The sequence below is a fragment of the Notamacropus eugenii genome, chromosome 2 (genome assembly GCF_028372415.1).
Source record: "Notamacropus eugenii isolate mMacEug1 chromosome 2, mMacEug1.pri_v2, whole genome shotgun sequence".
NCBI classification, from domain to species: Eukaryota; Metazoa; Chordata; class Mammalia; order Diprotodontia; family Macropodidae; genus Notamacropus; species Notamacropus eugenii.
In genome coordinates, this window is record NC_092873.1 from 476,364,886 (window position 1) to 476,385,997 (window position 21,112).

Genomic DNA, 21,112 nt, shown 5'->3' on the forward strand with positions numbered 1-21,112 from the left:
GAGAGGATAGGGTTAAGTGGCTTGAGTTGAGGCTGAGGTTTTGAGAGATTGGAGAGCTCTGGTTTAAGAGGGTAGAGGGAGGGAAAGGAACAGTGTCTACTATGTGTCAGGCACTGTGCTCAACCCTTTACAACAACTCTGAGAGGTAGGTGCTATTATGAACTCATTTTACAGTTGAGGAAACTGAGGCAAACAGATTAAGTGGCTTGCCCGTGATCACACAGCCAATAAGTAGCAGACTAGATTTTAACTTAGGTCTTCCTGACTCTATTTACTTGGTCACCTAACTGCTTCTATTGATAAAGCATAGGGAATGGTGAAATGATTATGATCATAGAGGAAAATATTAGGGTTTCTAAGTAGGGAAGTGGAACATTTATGGATAATCTTGAAACATTAAATGTATATGTGTGTTTCTTTTTATGTAATATAATTGACTTGAAAGGAGAAATTGTTTCATTTTTTAAATATTTTTCTCAATACTTAGGAAGTGCCTGCTGCATAGTAGTCACTTAATGCGTATTTGTTAATGATTGATTTGTGTTCTACTCTAGTGTTAACCTGAAAAGAAGTTTGTGACCCTTCATTATAGTCAGCAATTGAGCCCTGCTTGGTCACACTTACTATATTTCACTAAATCTTCTCTTTCTTATGCTTGCACACTGATTCCTGCATGTATATGAGAAAGGGAAATGCATGATCAGTGCAAGTGATCACTAGCCACCAGTGCATGTAGCTGTCTCTTACATGATTCAAAACATATACTGTGCAAGTATGTTCACATTCTTTTTTTAGCCTTTCAAGTGGATCTGTTGGCAACTTTTGTAGTCTCCTGGTAGTGTCAATTTAGGTCTTGACTTCAAGTTAGAAACTAATACCATCGTAAACTAATGTCTCATAGCATTATGGTGCTCTTTTTTCCTATGGTTTTTCCTTCTTCAAAAGTTGCATATGGTACCCGGTTGCAAAATTAAGGAGCTTGCTCCAAAAATAAAAGCAAAATTTTCAAGGTCTAGTTGAACTTTATAGCATAGCAAGGATCATTTCCTTAAAATATATATGTGTGTGTATATATATATACATATATATATAGCTGTTCTGGTAGATCAAAGGGATATTGCAGATATATTTTAACTTGGATTTTTAGTTAATCATAGTCTATTTCACCATGCTTACAGAGAAGATGCTTTGATGTAGGCTAGAAATGATAGACCATTTAGGCAGATTTTAGAAGTGGTTGAGTGACTGAATCCAAAGAGTAACATAATGTCTAAAACTAGGAGAATGAGTGTCATTTTTCTCGGTCTTGAGTAGACATATGAAATGTTATTTTCATTTATGGGTACTACATTTCAGAAAACTGGAGAGAGCATCCAGGAAAAAGTACTAGAATAGTGAAGGATGTCAATGTTGTGCCATGTGACAACTGGTCAAAGGAATGGGCAAAAAGAAGGATCGGAGAACATGACAGTTGTCTTTAAGCATTTGAAGAGTTATCCTGGAAACAGGGATAAGATCTGTTCTTCCTGGCCCAGCCATAGAGAGCAGCAGTAGGAGCAGTAGATGTAACTTACAGTGTGGCAGATCTAGACTTGAAACTTAAAAAAAAAAAAATCACCCAAATTAAGAGTTATCTAAAACTTGGGTAAGTGGCTTAAGGAAGTAGAGGGCACCCCTTCATAAGAGGGGGAAGATGAAGTCTGTATGGGGAATTTCAGGTTTTATAGAGGAGATTCCAGTATAGGTTGAACTAGATGGTCTCTGCAGTCTCTTCCAACTCTACGATTACATCATTTTCTGATTTATAAGCAGGTGTGTGATATGTTAAGTGTTATGTAATGTGGGTGTCCAAAAAATGTATTTTTTCTTTTGTTCTGCTAAATATTAAGTAGTCATATCATCATAGAGCCTTATAATTGCATCAATCTTATAGGACATTTTCTAGCATAGTTTTAGTTTGGCTTCCCACCTATGCAAGAATCCTCTCTGAAAAATACTTGATAATTTTTCTTGCATACTAGCAGGGACAGAAAGCCCATTACCTACTAAGGTAGCCTATTTTACTTTTTAATTATATTTTTGTTTATTTCATTCAATATTTTCCAATTATATTTTTTTAAGTTTAAAATTTATTTTTTAAAATTTTGGGTTCCAAATTCTCTTCTTCCCTCCTGCTCCTTCCTCCCTCCTTGAAAAGGTAAGCAATTTGATATCAATTATGTGAAGTCATGTAAAACATATTTCTGTATTAGCCATGTTGCAAAAAAAAAAAAAAACCAACCAAGAAAAAAATTAAGTGAAAAAAAGAATGCTTCAGTCTTCATTCAGAGTTCATCAGTTCCTTTTCTCCATGAAAAATGGAAGGCATTTTTCATCATGAGTTCTTTGGAATTGTCTTGATCAGAACAGATAAGTCTTTTGCAGTTGATCATCCTTACAATATTGCTGTTTAGTGTACAACGTTCTCCTGGTTCTGCTTACTTCACTTTGCATGAGTTCACTTAAGTCTTCCCAGGTTTTTCTGAAACTGTCATTTCTTATAGCATGTGTTCTATCATAACCATTCCCAATTGATGGGAATCTTCTCAATTTCTAATTCTTAAAAAAAAACAAAAACAAGCTGCTATCAATATTTTTGCACATTTAGATCCTTTTTCCTTCAATCTCTTTGAGAAATAGACCTACTCTAGTGATATTGCTGAGTCAAAGGGTATGTATAGTTTTATAACCCTTTGGATGTAGTTCCAAATTTTTCTCCAAAATGATTGGATTAACTCAGGTCACAGCCTCACCAGCAGCATATTATTGTCCTAGTTTTTCCACATCCCCATCAGCTTTTGTCATTTTCCTTTTCTCTCATGCTAGCCAGTCTGATGTGTAAGATGCTATCTCAGAGTTGTTTTAATTTGTATTTCTTTAATCAGTTGTGATTTAGAACGTTATTTCGAGTGACTGTTGGTAGCATTGATTTCTCCTCCTGAAAACTACCTGTTTATATCCTTTGACCATTTATCAATTGGGAAATAGCTCTTATTTTTATATATTTGGCTCAGTTCCCTATGTAGTTGAGAAATAAGGTCTTTATTCGTGAAATTTGCTGTAAAAAAAGTTTCATGTTTTCCTTCCAATTTTGGTTACATTAATTTGTGCAAAAGCTTTTTGATTCCATGTTTTTAAAATTATCCATTTTACTTCTCATGATCCCCTCTGTTTCTTGTTTGGTCATAAACACTTCCCTTATCCATAGCTCTGACAGGTACATTTTTCCATGATCCGTTAATCTACTTAAAATGTAGTATATAATACAATATAGCCTTTTATATTATATTAAATCATTGATCCATTGTGACTTAACTTGGTATATGATGTGAGATATTGATCTATGCCTAGTTTCTTCCAAACTACTTCCTAGTTTTCCCAGCAGTTTTTGTTAAATTGTGAATTCTTACCCCAAAAGCTTGGATCTTTGGGATTATCAAACACTGAATTGCTGTGCTCATTTACTCCTTGTGTACTCAGTCTATTCCACTGATCCCTCATTCTGTTTCTTAGCCAGTATCAGATTATTTTGATGATTATCACTTTGTAATATGGTTTGAAATCTGGTACTGCTAGGCCACCTTCCTTCACTTTTTTTTCATTGATTCCCTTGATATTCTTAAACTTTTTTTTCTTTCAGATGAATTTTGTTATTATTTTTCCTGGCTCCTTAAAGAATTCTTTGGTAGTTTGATTCTTGTGGCTCTGAAAAAGAAAATTAACTTAAATATCATTGTCATTTTTATTGTATTGGTTTGGCCTACTCATGAAAAGTTAATATTTCTCAAATTGTTTAGGTTTTTCTTCATTTGTGTGAAGCTTATTTCATTTTTAAACAATTTTCTCTGTTTCCAAATTCTTTCTTAAATTATTCTACATCGTCCTTTCCTGAAATTTCTCCTAACTGTTTTTAATTTTCTTTGGGGCTACAAATATAGTCTAATCTCTTTTATATGTTATGCCCCTTCAGAAATTTGGAGACAGCTTTCATGTGTCTGTCTCTACTTACTACAAGTCTGTTGATTAATTCCAATTTATCTGGTATATAGTTTGTACATAATTATGGTATGCATGTTGTTACTGCCATTACACTGCGAATTGCTTTAGAGAAGGAATTATTTTTACCTTTCTTTGTATCCCCAGCTCTTAATACACTGCATGACACATAGTAAGTACTTACTTGACTGACTTGTAGCTAGGACTTTTGTTTCTATTTATTACTATTAAAATCTGTTTTTGCCTATCATTTTAACCTTGCCTAAGATATTTTTTAAATCCTTTAGTCCTTTTTTAAAAAATTCATCGTATCTATCTTAGCTTTGAATCATCAGTCCATTTAATTTGCATTCCTTCTATGTATTCGTGCAGGCCACTGGCAAAAGTATTGAACAATATAGAGCCAAGGATAATGCCCTGCAGTATGTCAGTAGAGAATTCTCTCCAAATTGACTTCTTCAATATTTTTAAAGAGCTGAGAAATCACTGGGATTGGGTACTGTTTCCACCAGTACATGTCATGATCTCTTCATGCCTCTAGATAGTTTTATGAGTTGCTGTAACAGCCCCCACCCCCAAACTCATTATTTGATGATCAACCTTCTGGAGATGAACTTTTCCAATCTAAGCTGTTTCTCAATAAGTAGTCTTTATTACTGGAGCCTCACTTGAAGCCATTTCAGCTTAATACGGCCTGCCAGAGCTGACCTGATCCATTAATAAAGACCCTAGGTACAGTATTTAAATCCACTTAATTGCTACTACTCTACTTAGAGCCTTCTCTTCTATCAAAATAAGGTACCACCTCCTCCAAGAAGCCTTCTGTAATCCACTCAGGTAAAAATGAATTGTCCATCTTCAGATTTCTCCTAGAAGGTTCAGTCTCTCCTTTGACTTTAATATTCTCTGCCTCATTGTATAGATAGTTCTTTGTTTATATGTCCTAGCATTCTTATTAGCTTGTAAACTTCTTGAAGATCAAGTCTCTGTCTTATTTTATTGTTTTTCCCTGTTGTTGGCACAGTGCCTTGCAAGTAGTAGGTGTCTAATAAATGTTGAATTAAAATGCCTTGAGAAATCCAAATACATATGTCTATAGTATTCTTCTGCCTTGTCAGCCTAGTAATTGTAGAAAAGAGATTACTAATAGTATTGCAAATTTTTCCTTAACTTGAATTGCTTCCCAGTGAAAGTAGTTCTTTACCCAGATGTTGGCACATTTAATAAGTACTTTTGGACTGACTGTTACTGTAGAGCCCTTATTGTTAAGATTAATAGAGGATTAGCTGTAATTCAGTGTAAATAATTATAGCACATCCAGAATGTTGCTTATTTGAGCTTTGGACAAAAGTTTAGAAATTATCTCATTTGTAAAGTAAGTCGTTCCACTTGTTCAGCTTCTTTAAGCTTTGATAGAGTTACTTGTGTCGTAGCAATGACTGACCTCATTTTTCTTCACCCAGTAATATATCTAATCATTTGCCAGATATTACTGTTTCTACCCCCATATCATCTCAGATTCAACTTTTTTTTTACTCACATCTATCACCCTAATTCAGGTCCTCATCACTTTTCCCCTGGACTTAGCTCAGTATCTGGATCATAGTAGGAGCTTAATAAGTGTTTGTTGATTGACTGTTGCAAAAGTCCCCTTTCCCTGCCTCAGATTTCTCTCCTAAATTGCATCTTCCACACAGGTGCCATACGAATTTTTCTTAAACCTTGAACTGACCATGTCAGTACTATTCTTGATAAATTCCAGTGGCTCCCTAGTAACTCCAGGATAAAATATGAAGTTCTCTGGTTAGTTTTTAAAAATTCCCTCACAGTCTGACCCTTTCCAGGCTTATTTGATGCTGTTTTCTTGTGACACTCCATCTCCTGTTTCTTGGTTGGACTTCCTTTTCATTGAATTCCTCTCTTCCTCCAAGATGCAGCTCAAGCATCACTTGTGTGTGGAGCCCTCCCTGATCCCATCAGCTGCTCCAAGCCACAAGCATTCGTGAAACATTTCCTGGAGGCAGGCAGTGTGGGGGGACTGCAAACACAACCGGAAAGAAAGCCTTTCCCTCAAAGAGCTTGCATTCGAGTAGGGGAAGACAACGCATGTGGCAGGGCAGCTGAGAAGGAAGGGGAGGTGGGGGAGGGATGGGGAGAGATGAAGGTCCTGGCTTGAGGAATAGGAGAGAGTCAGGAGTGAAGCCTGGACCTCCTCCTTAAAGTGGAGGTTTTGGGGAGAACTAGCCAGCCAGAGGGAGAGGCCCCCGGGCCCGGGACAGGGCGAGCTTTCATAAATGAAGAAGTGTTTGTGGTATGGTGGAGAAAGGCCTGCAAGTGCAGGGCAGAAAGGAGGAAAACTACTGTCTGTTATTTATTTCTTATGTACTTAAATATGCAGATGCTATCTCCATCTAATAGAATGTAAGCTCCTCAAGAGGAAGAATTGTTTCATTCTTTGTGTTAGGATCCCTTCCGCCTAATAAAGTTTCAGTCACGCTGAGGACCTTAAATAGTTTTCAATTAATTCACCTATGAATTAATCAAAAGCATTAGTTGCCTAAAGTGCTACAGTACCAGTGTTCTAAGCTATATTTTAAATTTTATCTGCATACCAGCATGATTTTTAAAGGTCTCTTATAAATCTTTGCTAATTTGCATGACTAGTGCTTATTTCTTAGTTCCTCATCAGTCATTTAGAAAAGGAATCTGAGATTTCATTCAGTGCAGGGACAAATCAGACCATCTTTTTTAGAAGATAAAGTAAGAATACCTAAAAATATTCCAATTTAATGTAAAAATATGGGGAAGAGAGAGCATCAGATTCTAGGAGAGCAATTCCACAATTGATTTTGTTATTTCTGATAAGGGGACCTGAATTCTCTTGATTTAGGTAGGTTACACTTCAGTAATTTGGGTCCAGTGCTGTAGAAACATTTCATCAGCATATAGAGAGTCGTTTCAGGTCAAGAGTTAAGTGATAGATATTTATTCTCTTCTGGTCAAGACGAGTTTGATTTCACTTACTGCTGCAGCTGGCTGCAGCAGAATAGTGTCGGACTCCCAGTTCTGATCCCTTAAACTTAAGTATTATTTCCTCTGCCCGTCACATCAGGTGTTTTCGAAATGACATTCAAAAAATTTGACTTCTGACATCTACAGCTCTTTTATGTTCACATTTTAAAAAAATGCTTGGATATTATTTACTTTTTGATTTCTCAAAAGTATCAGCTAATGCAAAAACTATTCTTACACAATGACTTGTAGACTGAGATTTGTAAGTAGAGGTATTGTATACTTCCCTTAGATACTTGGGATGGTTCACCCCAATAACTATTTCAAAACTGAGATAATGCAAATATAACACAGTATTTGCATTTAGCTAATAATTCTTGGTTGTGAACAGCGAGATATTATATACTTTTGTTTTAAGTTGATCATCGCAAATGCTCTTTTAAAACTGAAGAAATACTTTGTGTTTAAAGTAGCATGTTTTTGTTTTTTAAAAACTCAGTTGCCTTTATGATGACTTCTTTAAATAAAACTGAAAGAAGATTTTCTTAAATGACTTTTGCATTTTGGCCTTTTTGTTACCAAACTTGTTATGGAATTTCACACATCTGTTTCAGAGAGCAGCTCCTCATAGGCTACTGCGCTATTTCCCAATGTTAATAGGCCTCATTTATCCTATAAAAACCCCTACATTTTCCTACCTGATCAAGTGAGCAAACAATAAGGGTCAGATGTGGCCAACACCCTAACACAAAGCACATGTCTAGCCGTCAGGGTGAGGTAAAGTCATATCAAGATTGCTTGAAGTTATTAATGGCAGTAAAATTTATGCTTCCTCCTGTTTTCCCAATTAAATCAAGAAGCCTTTTTTCTTAAGGTTCTTCTGCAGCAGCTGGTTCTAATATGTTGTGTGTGAACATTGCCTGAGGTGTCTCCTTCTCTGTATAGTAAAAATTGACTAAAGCACATTAAGTAATAGGTCAATGGAAGGGACTCATTGGCTAGAATATAGTTGCTATTAAAGGGGTTTTGTCCGTATTTATACTATGGGAATGCGTATTTATATAGTATTTACATTCTTGTTGAAATTTGCTATGATGAAAACCACTCCTCAAAGTACTTCTTTTTATATAACATTTGCTGATCTGGATATAATAAAAGAATGTTGCTTAAATAGGTAATTAAATAATGGAAGACATTGTGTTGAAAAGGTTTGGAAAAAATAATATCATGGCAAAGTGTGGCAGTTGTACATAGTAAAACATAAATTATTGAATTTTACACAAATGCACATTTAGTTTGCATTTTTAATGTGTGTAACATCCTCTTGATAAGTTTATAAGTTCAGTGACTTTTCGGTTTTTAAGTGAAATAATTGGACATACAGAATGCATCATGACATCAATGATCTAATCAGAAAATTACCTGTAAAGCCTGACATTTTTCATGTTTATCATTGACCTACAAATTCTTTAACTTGATAGTTTTTGACTGATTATTTTTCTCAACCCTTTCATAGCATAAATGTGTTATGGATCTCAGATGATAGACATGTATATCCACTATGTGATAGAGCTCAGCCAACCCCATGTTTAAACCAGTAGAAGCTTAAACATAAAGTGGGAGTGATGGGAATAAGCATTTCCATAGCCACTACTATGTGCCAGTGACTGTGCTAAGCAACCTTTTTTTTCTTTCAAACCAAGATCTCATTTGATCCTCACAGCAACCCCACAAGATAGGTGCTGTTATTATCCGCATTATATGTTTGAGAAAATTGAGCCCAACAGCAGCTAAGTGACTTGCTCAGGATCATATAGCTAATAAATGAATAAACCAAATTTGAACTCAGAGTTTACTTCCTGATTCCAGGCCCAGTTACCTGCAAAATAAAAACGTCTGATCTTTGTATTCAGTTTCATGTGTGCTTTATTAAGCTAAGATACAGCAACTAGTTTGAAGCTAATCATTATATAGTGAAAAAATCCAAGTAAATGACACTTAATAAGTGTTTGTGGAATTTAATTGAATTAAATGCATTAATTTAGTATATATTTATAGTTTGTTTAAAAAAAAGCAATGAAAATTTAACTTGTCTTGCTAATCTTACAAAAGAAGAAAGCCCTATTTTATGTAGTCCAGGGGTTCTTAACCTTCCCTTATGTCATGGACCACTTTGGCAGTCTGATGAAACCTATGGACTTTTTCCTCAGAATAAGGTTTTTAAATTCATAAAATAATGTAATTTTACCTCATTCATATTTGGATCTCTTTGGAGTCTGTGGAACCCAGGTTAAGAGCCCCTGACCTAGTAATATTCATTATGACATTTAAATGGCTTTGAAATGTGTATATGTATACACACACATATATACCATAGTCAGCATAACAATATGTATTTTCTGAAAATATTGCACTAGATAGATATCCCAGTTTTGATTAGCCCAATAATACTATTACTTCAGTACTGTTCCATTTTGATACAGATGTGGTCATATTGCCACACTACTCTCATCTGGATTTGAAGTCTGTTGACTTCAAAGGGAGTGCTGTGTTTAGAAGGCAGACATGGGGTGTGGAGAATGAGAATCTGGCTAATAATGTGGCCCATAATTTGTGTTCTCACTCTCTTCACAGAGTGTTGGGCTGGGCCTACAGCAGAAGCGGAAATTTGGTTTAGAGTTCTGGTGTTCAGGACTCATATTTTTACTTGACTGAGCTATAAATGGAGAATGCAGGTCTCAAAATCCCAAACATCTTAGAAAATTAGTTGCTGAATGACCTTTTACTAATTACTTCAAAGATTAGTTTGGGACAGGAGAGAAACTGAAGACATTTTTAATTCAGAACCCAATCGGCATGCATTTTGCTTTTTAATTGGCAGAAAATCAATTGCAAAAGCAGTCCACGGACCTTAGTTGTTTTTTTCTTTTCCATTCCAGCTGTTCCAGCTCACCTACAGCTGCAAATTTATTTTAAAAATAAAAAGGAGTTGTTTCTATAAACTCTTGAATGTATTTTATAACAGCAATAATTCCCACAAAATCATTTACTAGAGTTAATGATTGGTTTTGTTAAGGCATTAACTGCCCTCATCTGGGAATGACCAAATTTTCTGGAATGGTTGCAGAAGTGCTAAGATAATTCAGTAACACTTTCAAACGATTCAGTTAATTAATGGTAAATTCCTGTGGAAATCCTATCGAAGTACTTATGACCTCTGCATTTAATACCCAATGAGTTCATCATAATTTATGTTTATTACCACAAATACCAAAGGATTCCATAATGACTGGGACATTACTTTTTACCTTGCCCCTACTCTTTGAGTGGATTTGACTAATCCACCTCAAGTCATTAAGGATCTAGTTCTCAAAACTGTCAGTCTTTTTACTGCGTTGCTTGAAATTCATTTAACCTTTGGTAGTATGCCAACATATAGACTGTTGGCAAAGTGAGCTTGCTTATTTGTACTGCCATTGAGGTATAATTGATGTCTACTAATCATAGGGGAACCTTTTTGAAATACCTGTATTCACAGGAGAATTCTAGCCATTTGGGTAGAGTTTGGGGCTCCTAGTGAGAAGGTGTTTTACAAAAATGAACCCCCATTATTCCTTAAGAAAACCATTTAATAAGGTTATAAATGTTTCTTCATCTTAAAATGGTACTTTTAAGAACTAAACTGGGCCTTTTTATTCCAAAGATATGTAAAAGATTAACTCATAATTAGGGATTAAACTCTAAACGTCACTCTGATCATTTAATCTCTCTCAGAAACTGTTTATTACTATGTGGAATGAAAAGCTGTAGAAATAGGCTTTAAATAACAATTTGTTGACTGCCAAAGAGCCACTGCCATACCCTATCCACAGCTGTCGTTAGAGGAATAAGTACAAGCTAATTTCAGAAAGCTTCTCATGTCACGTCTTCCCTTCCTCCTAAATTGTTGTGTCCTTTTGTTAGATGGAATCATCTGACAAAAGAAGTATGTTTTTGTGATGAAATTTACTAAGTGTATATATTATATTCATATTTAGAAAACTCATTAGTTACTTGAGAATGGAAAGAGTTATATCACATAACTAAGTTGTTGGCAATGTGTCGAATCAGTAAGCTAGGGTTCAGGTTACTATACTGATTGTAACATCTGGCTATAAAGCCCTTGTTTGCAACATCTTTTCCCCATAATGTAAACTGCAGATTTCATTATCTATGGTTGGTCTCACTCTGTGAACAACTGAGGAGGGAGACAACACATTTATTCAGTCAATTCTACTATTTAGTCAATCCTAGAAACCTTCAAGATATTTCTTCCAGATACATCAGCAACTCCCTGCCATACTCCCTAGTCTCTCCACATAACACTGGGGCTTAAAGCAAGGACAGGGAGACTTCTGTGGCATTATTTGAGGTCTAGGCAACGATCCTGCTGTACAAACCACATGAAGTAGTCTGAGTACATGAAGAGCTAGAAACAGAGGAGAGTCATAGAAAAACATCAGAAAACAAATCAAAGATCTAAAACAAACTAGAGAAAAAAAGCTGTTCTGCCAAATAAACCTAGTCATCTATCAAGTCTGATGGTAGAGGTCACATTTATCAGAAAAAGCCATCCGTGTTTTTCGTTTCTTCTTCCACCTCCACATCATGCTTTTTTGCTTGACCATCCTCACTCATTCTAGAAAATGTGGAACTGAGAACTAGTGGAAGAGTCACAAGGCTCCTACTCCTCCCGGGGAAAACCAGGATCATATCAGACACAGTTAACTGAAAAATGCTTAGAAGATCATGCTGTATTTATTTGTGTTGTCTGTTGAATATATTTTATTCCATAGAGCCAGGTGCAGCCTTTAAAGACTCTCCTCCAGCTAGCTATCCCTTTGGAGAATTTATGGGACAGCATAGGCTAGATGTGCAGCTGATTAGAAGACGTGGATGGGTTGCTATTTTCATTTTGTCAAGAGAGTGTTCATATTGGTGATATGATATAATAATAGCTAGCATTTGATACAGTACTTTAAGGTTTGTGAAACACTTCACAGATATTATCTGATAGCAGAGATCCATTAAAACATTTAAGGAAAAACTTTGTAGCATAGAGAACTGCTGCTTAAACTGACTTGGGCTTTCTTGAAAGGGCATGGTGAGTTTTCCTTTATTCTAGAGAGCTTCAAAAGGAGGCTAATTGTTGTGGATGTCATAGATGGAATTCCTGTTTAGGCTTGAATAGATGGCCTCATACGTCCCTTCTAATTCTGAGATTCTGTGATTTTATGGGTATAGGATGAAACCCTAAATAGAAAAGGAAGCATCTTCTCCCAACCCATCCCTCAAGAGATATGAAGGATAGTAGACTAATGTTTAAGATATTTTACAACTAGTTAATTTGACTCTTTTCTTGCATTTTTCTTAATGGAGTGCCCATTAAGTTTCAAGGGCTTTTAGATGAAACACCTTGGCACGGAGTTCTTGACCTGTTAAAATTAGATAAGTTATTTACTTTAGTTGCTGCCCTGCCTCATTTAACCTTGTGTTTTAGTGGCTGAGTCTGGTATTCAGAGTTAATCTGCCTACGGGTCATTGTTCCATATGGACCAAAATATTTATAGTAACACTTTTTTGAGGAAGTAAAAAACTGGAAACAAAGTAGCTTACCATCAGTTGAGAATGGCCAAAAAAACTGCCATATATGAATGTAATGGAATATTACTATTGTAAGAAACTACAAATATGATGAATAGAGAGAAGTGTGAAGAGATTTAACATAAACCGAGGCAAAGTCAAGTAAGCAGAGTCAAGAAAATAATATACACCATGGCGACAACAATGTAAATGAAATAGCAGCCACAAAGCAATTAAAAAATCAATATTGTAAGTTTGGCCTCAAAGAGAAGACATGAGAAAAGTACCTCCCCTCCCCACTCCTTTGTAGGGGTAAGGGAGTCCACAAGTGTGGAAAACTGCATGGATTATCAGAATTTTTATTATTGATTCATTTTGCTGAATGAACTTTTTGCTTTTTTCTTCTTTCTCTTATAAAATTATTGGTTATATGAGATGGCTTTCTGGTGAGAGGAGGGGAAATTAAATTTTTAGATAAAATATAAGAAATATAAGTAAAAAAAATAGTTTTAAAAACCATGCTCACCATAGGAATCAGATAACTGAGAAAACTAAGTTGGGAGGCTTTACATGAAAGTTATATAAATTAGTCATTTTTAAAAACTATGGAGTATATATGGAATTATAGGAACAATAATTTTTGTTACTTTCATTTGTGTCATTAATGTGTCCAGTAATTTTATTTAAATTTGACTACCATACTAAACTTTTCTGTTGTCTAGTTGAGCAAGAAACATAGTGTACAATTTTTTAAACTATATACCCAGAATTTTAGAACTGGAAGTTGAGAAATCATCTACTTCAAATATCCTATTACAAATGAGTAACTAGGAACAAAAGGACTCAGATGACTTATCCATGATCCACCAAGTAATTATAGTCAGAACTCAGACAGTAGCTCAGGTCTCCTGATTTCTGGGTCAGTCAGTAGAACACTTCCCACATTATCATACTGAAGTGCCATTTTGGGATTCTTTTCTCCAAAACTTTTACTTTAATAAATGTCCTTTACCTTGCCCTTACATATCTATTTAACACCTCTTCTCACTTCTGTCTTTTAAGACCTATACTTGTAAACTCCTTTCTGGAGCTTTCACCCATTTGAGCAATTGGCTCCCTTTCTACCCATCATGACTCCCTACTTTAGAACCTCTTTTTCCAAAGTTAGCACAAAAAACTGTTATATCTCTACTTTCTGCATCCTTATTGAATTTTAGTAGATTTTTACTATAATGAGCAACATTTATACTTAAGACTCTCAACTACTATTTTATCATTGATCCATAATTTTTTCCATTACAACCCAACAAGTCCTGTTGATTTTAAATGACTTCTTATTTTTTAAAAAGCATTTTTAGTGTAATGACTAGAAAATGGAAAATTGTTAACCTGAGTAGGAATGGAACTAGTCATGTTTGAGAATTAGTTTTTTGATCCCAAATTGAAAGCATTCAGAGGTCCCTGTATTTCTTAAGAAGAAAGTTAAATATAAAGGAATGCATTCTTAGTACAACATTAGGAGGGCTTGTCATTTTGAATGTGGAATGTCTCTTCTTATTTTCATGACTCCTCACATGAAACTCCATCTTCCTTCCCTACACCTTTGCACTGGCTATCCCCCATGACTGTGCTCTTCATTTCCCACCTGGTAGATCACCTGTGGACTTCATCATGCCCCCTAGGAAAATCATCTTCCTTTAAAATCATATCAGCTCTGGAACTCATACCTCATCAGTACCCCCTGCCCCTAGGTCCCTTCCCTCCCTCTTAATTGGAGGGGGTAGAGGATGTACAATGGAGAGCTCCTTCCAGGTCCTTCATTTAAAGGAGGTATCCAGACCAGCTGTCACTTCATTTTGTACCCAACAGCACTGCCACTGGGTACCATTTGCCCTCTCCTCCTGAGCTTCTTTTTAAGTATTATCTACACCATTAGATTGTGAGCTCCTGGAGAGCAGGAACTATCTTTTGCTTTTTCCTGATCTCAACCTCCTATGTCCCCAGTTTACCTTATATTTACTATGTGCATATATGTGTGTATACATATATATGTATATATGTAATATGATTATTCATGCACATGTTGTTGTACATGATAGAATATAAACTCCTTGAAGTCAAGACAATTTTGTTTTTTATTTTTGTATCACCATTACCTAGTGCAGTGCCTGCCATGTAATAATACTTCATAAATGCTTATTGACTGATTATTGGTAGTTATATTTTCTATTTTTGATTATGACCCAGATGTACTTTATATTGAATATCATTAATCTAAATTACATACCTTCTCAGCATGAGCATGTAGATTGTTAGAAGTTAGACATTCGTATTTACTGTTTTAGGGTGGACAGTAAAGTATATACTTATAGTTCTGATCTGAAAGGCTAGAATCTCTTAAGTACATTTTTAGATAGTTTTCTTTGTAACCTAAAAAATCATTGTGCTAATACAATGCCACTTGTTAATAGTATCCCCCTTAGCAACAGTAATCTTCATTGTACAACGTAGAAATATTTCATTTCTTTTATTTTGAGTGATGTGTTTTATAGGGAGAGGGACTTGGCTAGTAATTTCACTGATAGAGGAAACTCCCAGAAGAGAAAACTTCTGTTACTAATGAAGGTCAGCATCTTCTCTACAACTGAAAGTGTTAGAGAGATGTTGATGCACTGAGACCTTAAGTGACTTGACCTGAGTCACATCCGGTATGTATCCAAGGTGAGAGACTTGAAGCCAGAGCCTCCTACTTCTGAGGCTGGCTCTGTATCTATTATGTCACAGATACCTATGAATTTTGTGCTTTTACAAATATAATATTGTCTGCATGCCACTCTATTCTTTCTGGTGTGTCAAACTAATAGATCAGATACCCTGAAGTTCCTTGAAGTTCCTTTCAATTCTAAAATTCTGTGATGAATGGAAATCAAATTATATTTCAACATATTCTAAAAGTTAAGTAACTTTGTATTATGTTCTACCTCATATACAAAGAGGAGAGGTATCAGGATAAGTACTGAAGTTCTTCCTGGTAATTTGAGTTAGATTATAGTTTATTTCAGCACGTCTATTATTATATTGTTGACGTACAGTGACACACAAATGAATATGGAGTACTGAGTCATTTTTAGTTAAGTTCAGGTCCTTAAGTGGAAAATGGAAAGCAAAGATCTCCAGTGGAGTCATTCATTTTTTTGGTCAGTGGAAACCCCCTTGATCGATTTGGCTGTGACGTTTAATATCAGTCATAAAGACAGCTAAAATGAGTAGACTACATTCTCTCAGGGTCTGGCTCATCTGTTTGCTGAGATGAATGATGTAAGATATTAAATAGGTTGCCATGTTAGTTTCTAACTTATATAAGTATTTTATAGTTACAAAGTACTATATGTGTGTGTATGTAAAATTTGTTTTGCAGGAAACCCTAAAATCTTAAAAATACTTCTCAAATCTGAGACTTTCAAGAACAGTGCAGGTCCTTATCTTTGTCTTGATGTGTAACATAGCATCTCTTTCTTATTAGATCTTTTCTTGACTGAATGCTTAAAAAAATTGAGATCCCACAAGTGTTGATTAGATATGTACTATGTGTTCAACCCTGTGTTAGGAACTATTGGCATATAATCCTATATGATTTACTTCCAGCCATCAAGGAACATATAATCCACTTGAGACAGAGTAAAATACACAAGGGAATTGGAAAATACAAAACATGTATCTTAGACATTGATAAATTTTGGTTATTTTTTTGTGTTCATTAGAGGTTAAAGTTAACATGGTAAATAAAGGCATTTTTTCAAATAAAAGCTGTTTTGTTTTGGTTTTGGTCCATGGAAATCACCTTCATACCATTATACTCAGTGATTTATAGGTTAAAGCTTCAGTCAACAAGAGTAAGCATCATCAGTCAACATGCCTTTATTCAGCACCTAATATGTGCCAGGCACTGTACAAGGAGAAGGAAACAAACACTACTCTCAAGAAACTTCCATTCTGATAGCAAAGACAACAAATGTGTCTATGACTATATAGAGAATAAATATGAAGAGATTGACGTAAATAAGCAGTTAAACACAAGGTAGTTTGAGAGGGAGGACAGTAGGAGTTTGGGAAGTGTTTTTTATAGAAAGTGGTCCTTGGATTCTGTCATGAAGTGGGATTCTGTGGAGCAGCCTTATGGGGAGGTGCCTTCCAGAAATGAAGGAAGGTTAAAGGTACAGATGCAACAAGTGCTTAAAGAACAGAGCACAGATTTCCAGAGGTGGGAGAGGATTGTACAGTGAAGCTGGAAAGATAGTTGGGGCCAGGTTGTAAAGGGCTTTAAAAACTGAGCAGAGTAGGAGTTTTATGTTTTATTCTAGAGTCAGTAGGAACCTTGGGAGTTCTCTATACGTTTAAAATTAGAAGAGGATCTTAGAGCTCCTCTAATTCACGCCCCTTATTTTGACAGGTAAGGAAGTTGAGTTGCTGATCCAAAGGCAGTGAGCTGCAGAGCTAGGTTTAAATCCAGCTCTTGTGAGTCTCAATCCAATGCCTCTTCTTCCTGGAAGGCGGTGTTCGTTTGGAGGATGTGTTTTGTTTTTTATAGTTTTCACTATAGAGGATAACTCATAAATCTGGGTTTAAAGTTTAACATCTTAAATATTAACGCTAACACTAAGAATGAAGGAAAGAATGTGCTTACTCTGTATATCGCTAGTCACATACAGTGAAGTCAGTAAAGAAGATTTTAAAATTTATAATTTATATATGTATAATTATATAAATTATAAAATATATCATGCACTATATGAAAGCAGCAACTATTCATAATTATGGCTTTATTATTCTTTTTATGAGAGTTCTTTTCTTCAGATATTCACTTCATTTAAAACATTTTCACCTTTGAGGATCCTAACTGTCTTTCAAAGACAATTTGAGTGTGATTGAAGCCTTCTGACAGTCATTTGAAAACAAACTGAAGTAGGGAACTTAAAGTTTGTTAGATTATGAACAATGAATAAACTTTTAAGAATTTGAAAACAAATTCTTTGTATTTGTGGATGATATATTAAAAATAACATCTTGTTATTTTTCATTTTAGGAAATGAAAATTACAAGCAAATAGCAATGTGTGTTCTCTACCATATAAGCATGGATGACCGCTTTAAATCAATGTTCGCATATACTGATTGTATACCACAGGTAGGTATTTCTTTTTTAAGAAAAATTTGCAAGATGTCTATTTTTCTTACTTTTCTTCCCTTGCACCTTCCTTGCCAATCCTCTTTTCTTTTTATGTTTATACTTTGATACTTAAATACATCATTTCAATTCAACAAATATTTATTAATCAATTCTGGCAGCTAGGTGGTGCAATGGATAGAGCACCAGTGCAGGAGTCAGGAGGACCTGAGTTCAAATCTCACCTCAGATACTTGACACTCACTTGCTGTGTAACCTTGGGCAAGTCACTTAACCCCTGTTGCCTCCTCCTGGGTCATCTCCAGGCATCCTGATGAATATCTAGTCACTGGATTCAGATGGCTCTGGAGGAGAAGTGAGGCTGGTGACCTGCACAGCCCTTCCTCACTCAAAACAAAGTCAAGTGCAAGTCATGTCATTATTTCTCTGATGGCATGGTTTTCATCGGCAACGAAGGACGAACGCACACATATTAATCAGTTCTGTATATGCAAAGACACAAATGGATATGACCCTGTCCTCAAGGAGCCTCTCTTCTCTTGGGGGAATACCCTGTGTGCACAGATAAGTAAATTCAAAGTGTATAGAAAACAAGCAAGAGAACATGAGCAAATGGGAGGATAAGCAAAGACCCCTTATTAATGGTAGTGCCTGAGCTATCTGGAAGAAAGTTAAGCATACTAAGTGGTAGAGGTGATGACTAAATGCATTTGAGATACGGAGGATCACCCATGCAGAGGAGGCAAGAGATGGGCTGGTATGTATTTGAAAAGTGTGACTGAAAGATTTCCTACCTATTCATCTCAGGTCTCCCAGCCAAGTCAGCAAGCATTTATTTAAGTGTTTAGGATATGCTACCTACTGTGCTAGGACTGAGGATATGAAGGCACAGTAAAGCAGCGCTTATCCTCAAGGAGTTAACATTCTCTTGGTGGGTAATGGAACAATATGTCCATATAAGTAAATGCAATGTAATTTCTGGGGTAGAGAAGCACAGACCCAGCATAAGAGGTACTTTGTTATCTCTAAAACCAGATTTCAGCTGAATTAGGAGGGCACAAGAGAAAGGATGGCTGAGTGAGCAACCACAGAGATAAAGCTGACAGCCTGGGTATGAGGGGAGCAGAGGGTGGTGCTCAGAAAAGGGAATTTCCATTCTGAATGGATCCAGGATCCCCCAGTATTCCCTTTAGAGTAACAGAAGGAAAGTTGATTTAATTATCACCCTTTGAGAAAAAGCTAAAAAGCAGAGCAAAAGGATTGGGCAGACCAGTGGTAGGATTGATGGGTAGTCCTTGCTGATCTCTGCCTATAATAAAGGCAAGTCAGTGAAGTTCTAAAACTAGATTGCTGGGGGATGTTTGAGGTACCATGACCAGATCAGTCTTATCCAAGATTTATTCCAGTGTTGAGTTTTCTCCTCCATCATGGTGGGGGTTGTGGGTCAGGAGTATGGTCAGCCACTGTGGCATGGGAGGGGCAACAGGGCAGATGTCCGGTCCTTGATCCTGGCTGACTAAATGTCCTCTACAGTCCTTTCTGACTCTACCTCTTCTAATAAGTAACTGTGGAATTAAGGTTTCCAGCTCTGACTTTCTGGGACACAGTAATGATCTAGGGTAGTCAGGGCCTAAGTTTTCTATGGGGTTCTTGACAATGCTTCAGAAATTGTCAAATAGTCATAAAGACAATCTATGATCTCATCTCTTCATCAGCAAATCAATCCACTTTTTTAAAGTACTTAATATGTGTAATGCATTCTGCCTAGGGATAAAGAGAAAAGTTAAACAGGTCCCACCTTCATGGAACCCCAGTGGTACAGCCTGGGGCCTTCTCATCCATGTTCTATTAAAAATATGCTGTCTATTATTGATGGAGTGAAGCAAAATTTTTATTTTGTATTAAATAGTATCTTAATTTGCCTGTGTTCTGAAGGACATAACTGATTTTGGCAAGATTTGATAGCCTCCTAAGTAGTAGAGCAAAATAGATTAGAACCTGGTTTTATCCAAACCCAGGACTCTTTCAACTCTCAGTTGATATGTTAATAAAAATCCTCCTTAAGTTTCCTACAGATTTCTGCCAGGCAGTATTTGGAGTTACTACATAGCAAGTCCTTGAAAGAGGTGAACCTTTACAAAATGTTGTCTTTTTGCTTATTTAAATTAAATATCCCTTCTCATCCAAATTAAGTTTTAATATAATTGTGTTTCCTCTTAATGAACTAAAGTTACACCTGCAGGAAGTTAAAAAAAAAAAAAAAAAGACGAACACTGAACTAGAAATTTCACAAGCCATTAGGCCTTTATTCCAAGAGGCAACCTAATTACACTTGTTTGTGGAAAATAGATATCTTTTTAAAAGAATATGCAACAAATCTTTACAGACAGACCTCATCAAAATGCTGTGTGTCAGCTTATAGCCAGTGGTCTGTGTCATCAAGCCCCTTGCCAAAACAAGTTTTCAGTAAGATTCCAGGTTATTTACTCCTCGTGCTCCATGTGTCCTGAAGACCTTTGCTTTGCAGTTTCAAAGCCTATTCTGTGTCCAAACTTCATGAACTACAGGATATGAACTGGAAACCAGCCAAGCCAGAATAATGCCCTTGTCTAGATTGGTGGGTCTTATCCAGCCTAAAGTCACAGAATAAAACAGAAATGCATAGTAGTGTAGGATGGAAAATTCTCTTTTTCACTTTCTAAATTATTACCTCTTTCTGAATTATAGGCCTAAACAAAGACTTGAAGATGAAATTTTGTTAAAAAGGAAAAGAACATAGAAATAAGAACATTTTAAAACTACTGTGTTAGTGTATCTTTTGAAGTATTGTTAATATTGATCCTGGGATTCAAAGCCTCATATACATAATGCTTCTTACCATCTTTTCAAGAACTATACCACCACTCATGCCTTCTTGACAAATATTCTGATATCAGACATGACTGTAATGGGAACTTGCCATGGAAAATTTTCAGAACATTTATGGTTTGTGTTTCTTGATTAAAATTTCCTCAAACTTTCCCAAAAAGCCAAGAATTTTTTCTTTTTGAATAGTTAGTTTTTAAGGGAACAGCAAAGTTACTTTACCAAAGTCTATCACAAACATCCTTCTCCTTGGTTTTGTTATAGGAAGGAGGCAGTTTCTTGAGAAAACCAGATTATACAACGAACTATGTTTCTTACAGCAATGATGCCCACCTACAACTTTCACTTCAGGGCTCAGTTATGGCACACTGAAGGGAAATGTTGACATGGTTTA

The 21,112-nt window shown here is 35.8% G+C and overlaps 1 protein-coding gene across 2 annotated transcripts in view; it reads left to right on the forward strand.

Annotated features, from left to right (window-relative positions):
• The window catches only part of KIFAP3 (kinesin associated protein 3), a 189,777-nt gene that overhangs the window by 87,213 nt on the left and 81,452 nt on the right, over nt 1–21,112 (forward strand). For both annotated transcript variants that reach the window (XM_072648684.1, XM_072648685.1), the window contains exon 11: nt 17,753–17,853. In XM_072648684.1, the coding sequence (XP_072504785.1) occupies nt 17,753–17,853 (101 nt within the window). The remainder of the gene's footprint in view (nt 1–17,752; nt 17,854–21,112) is intronic.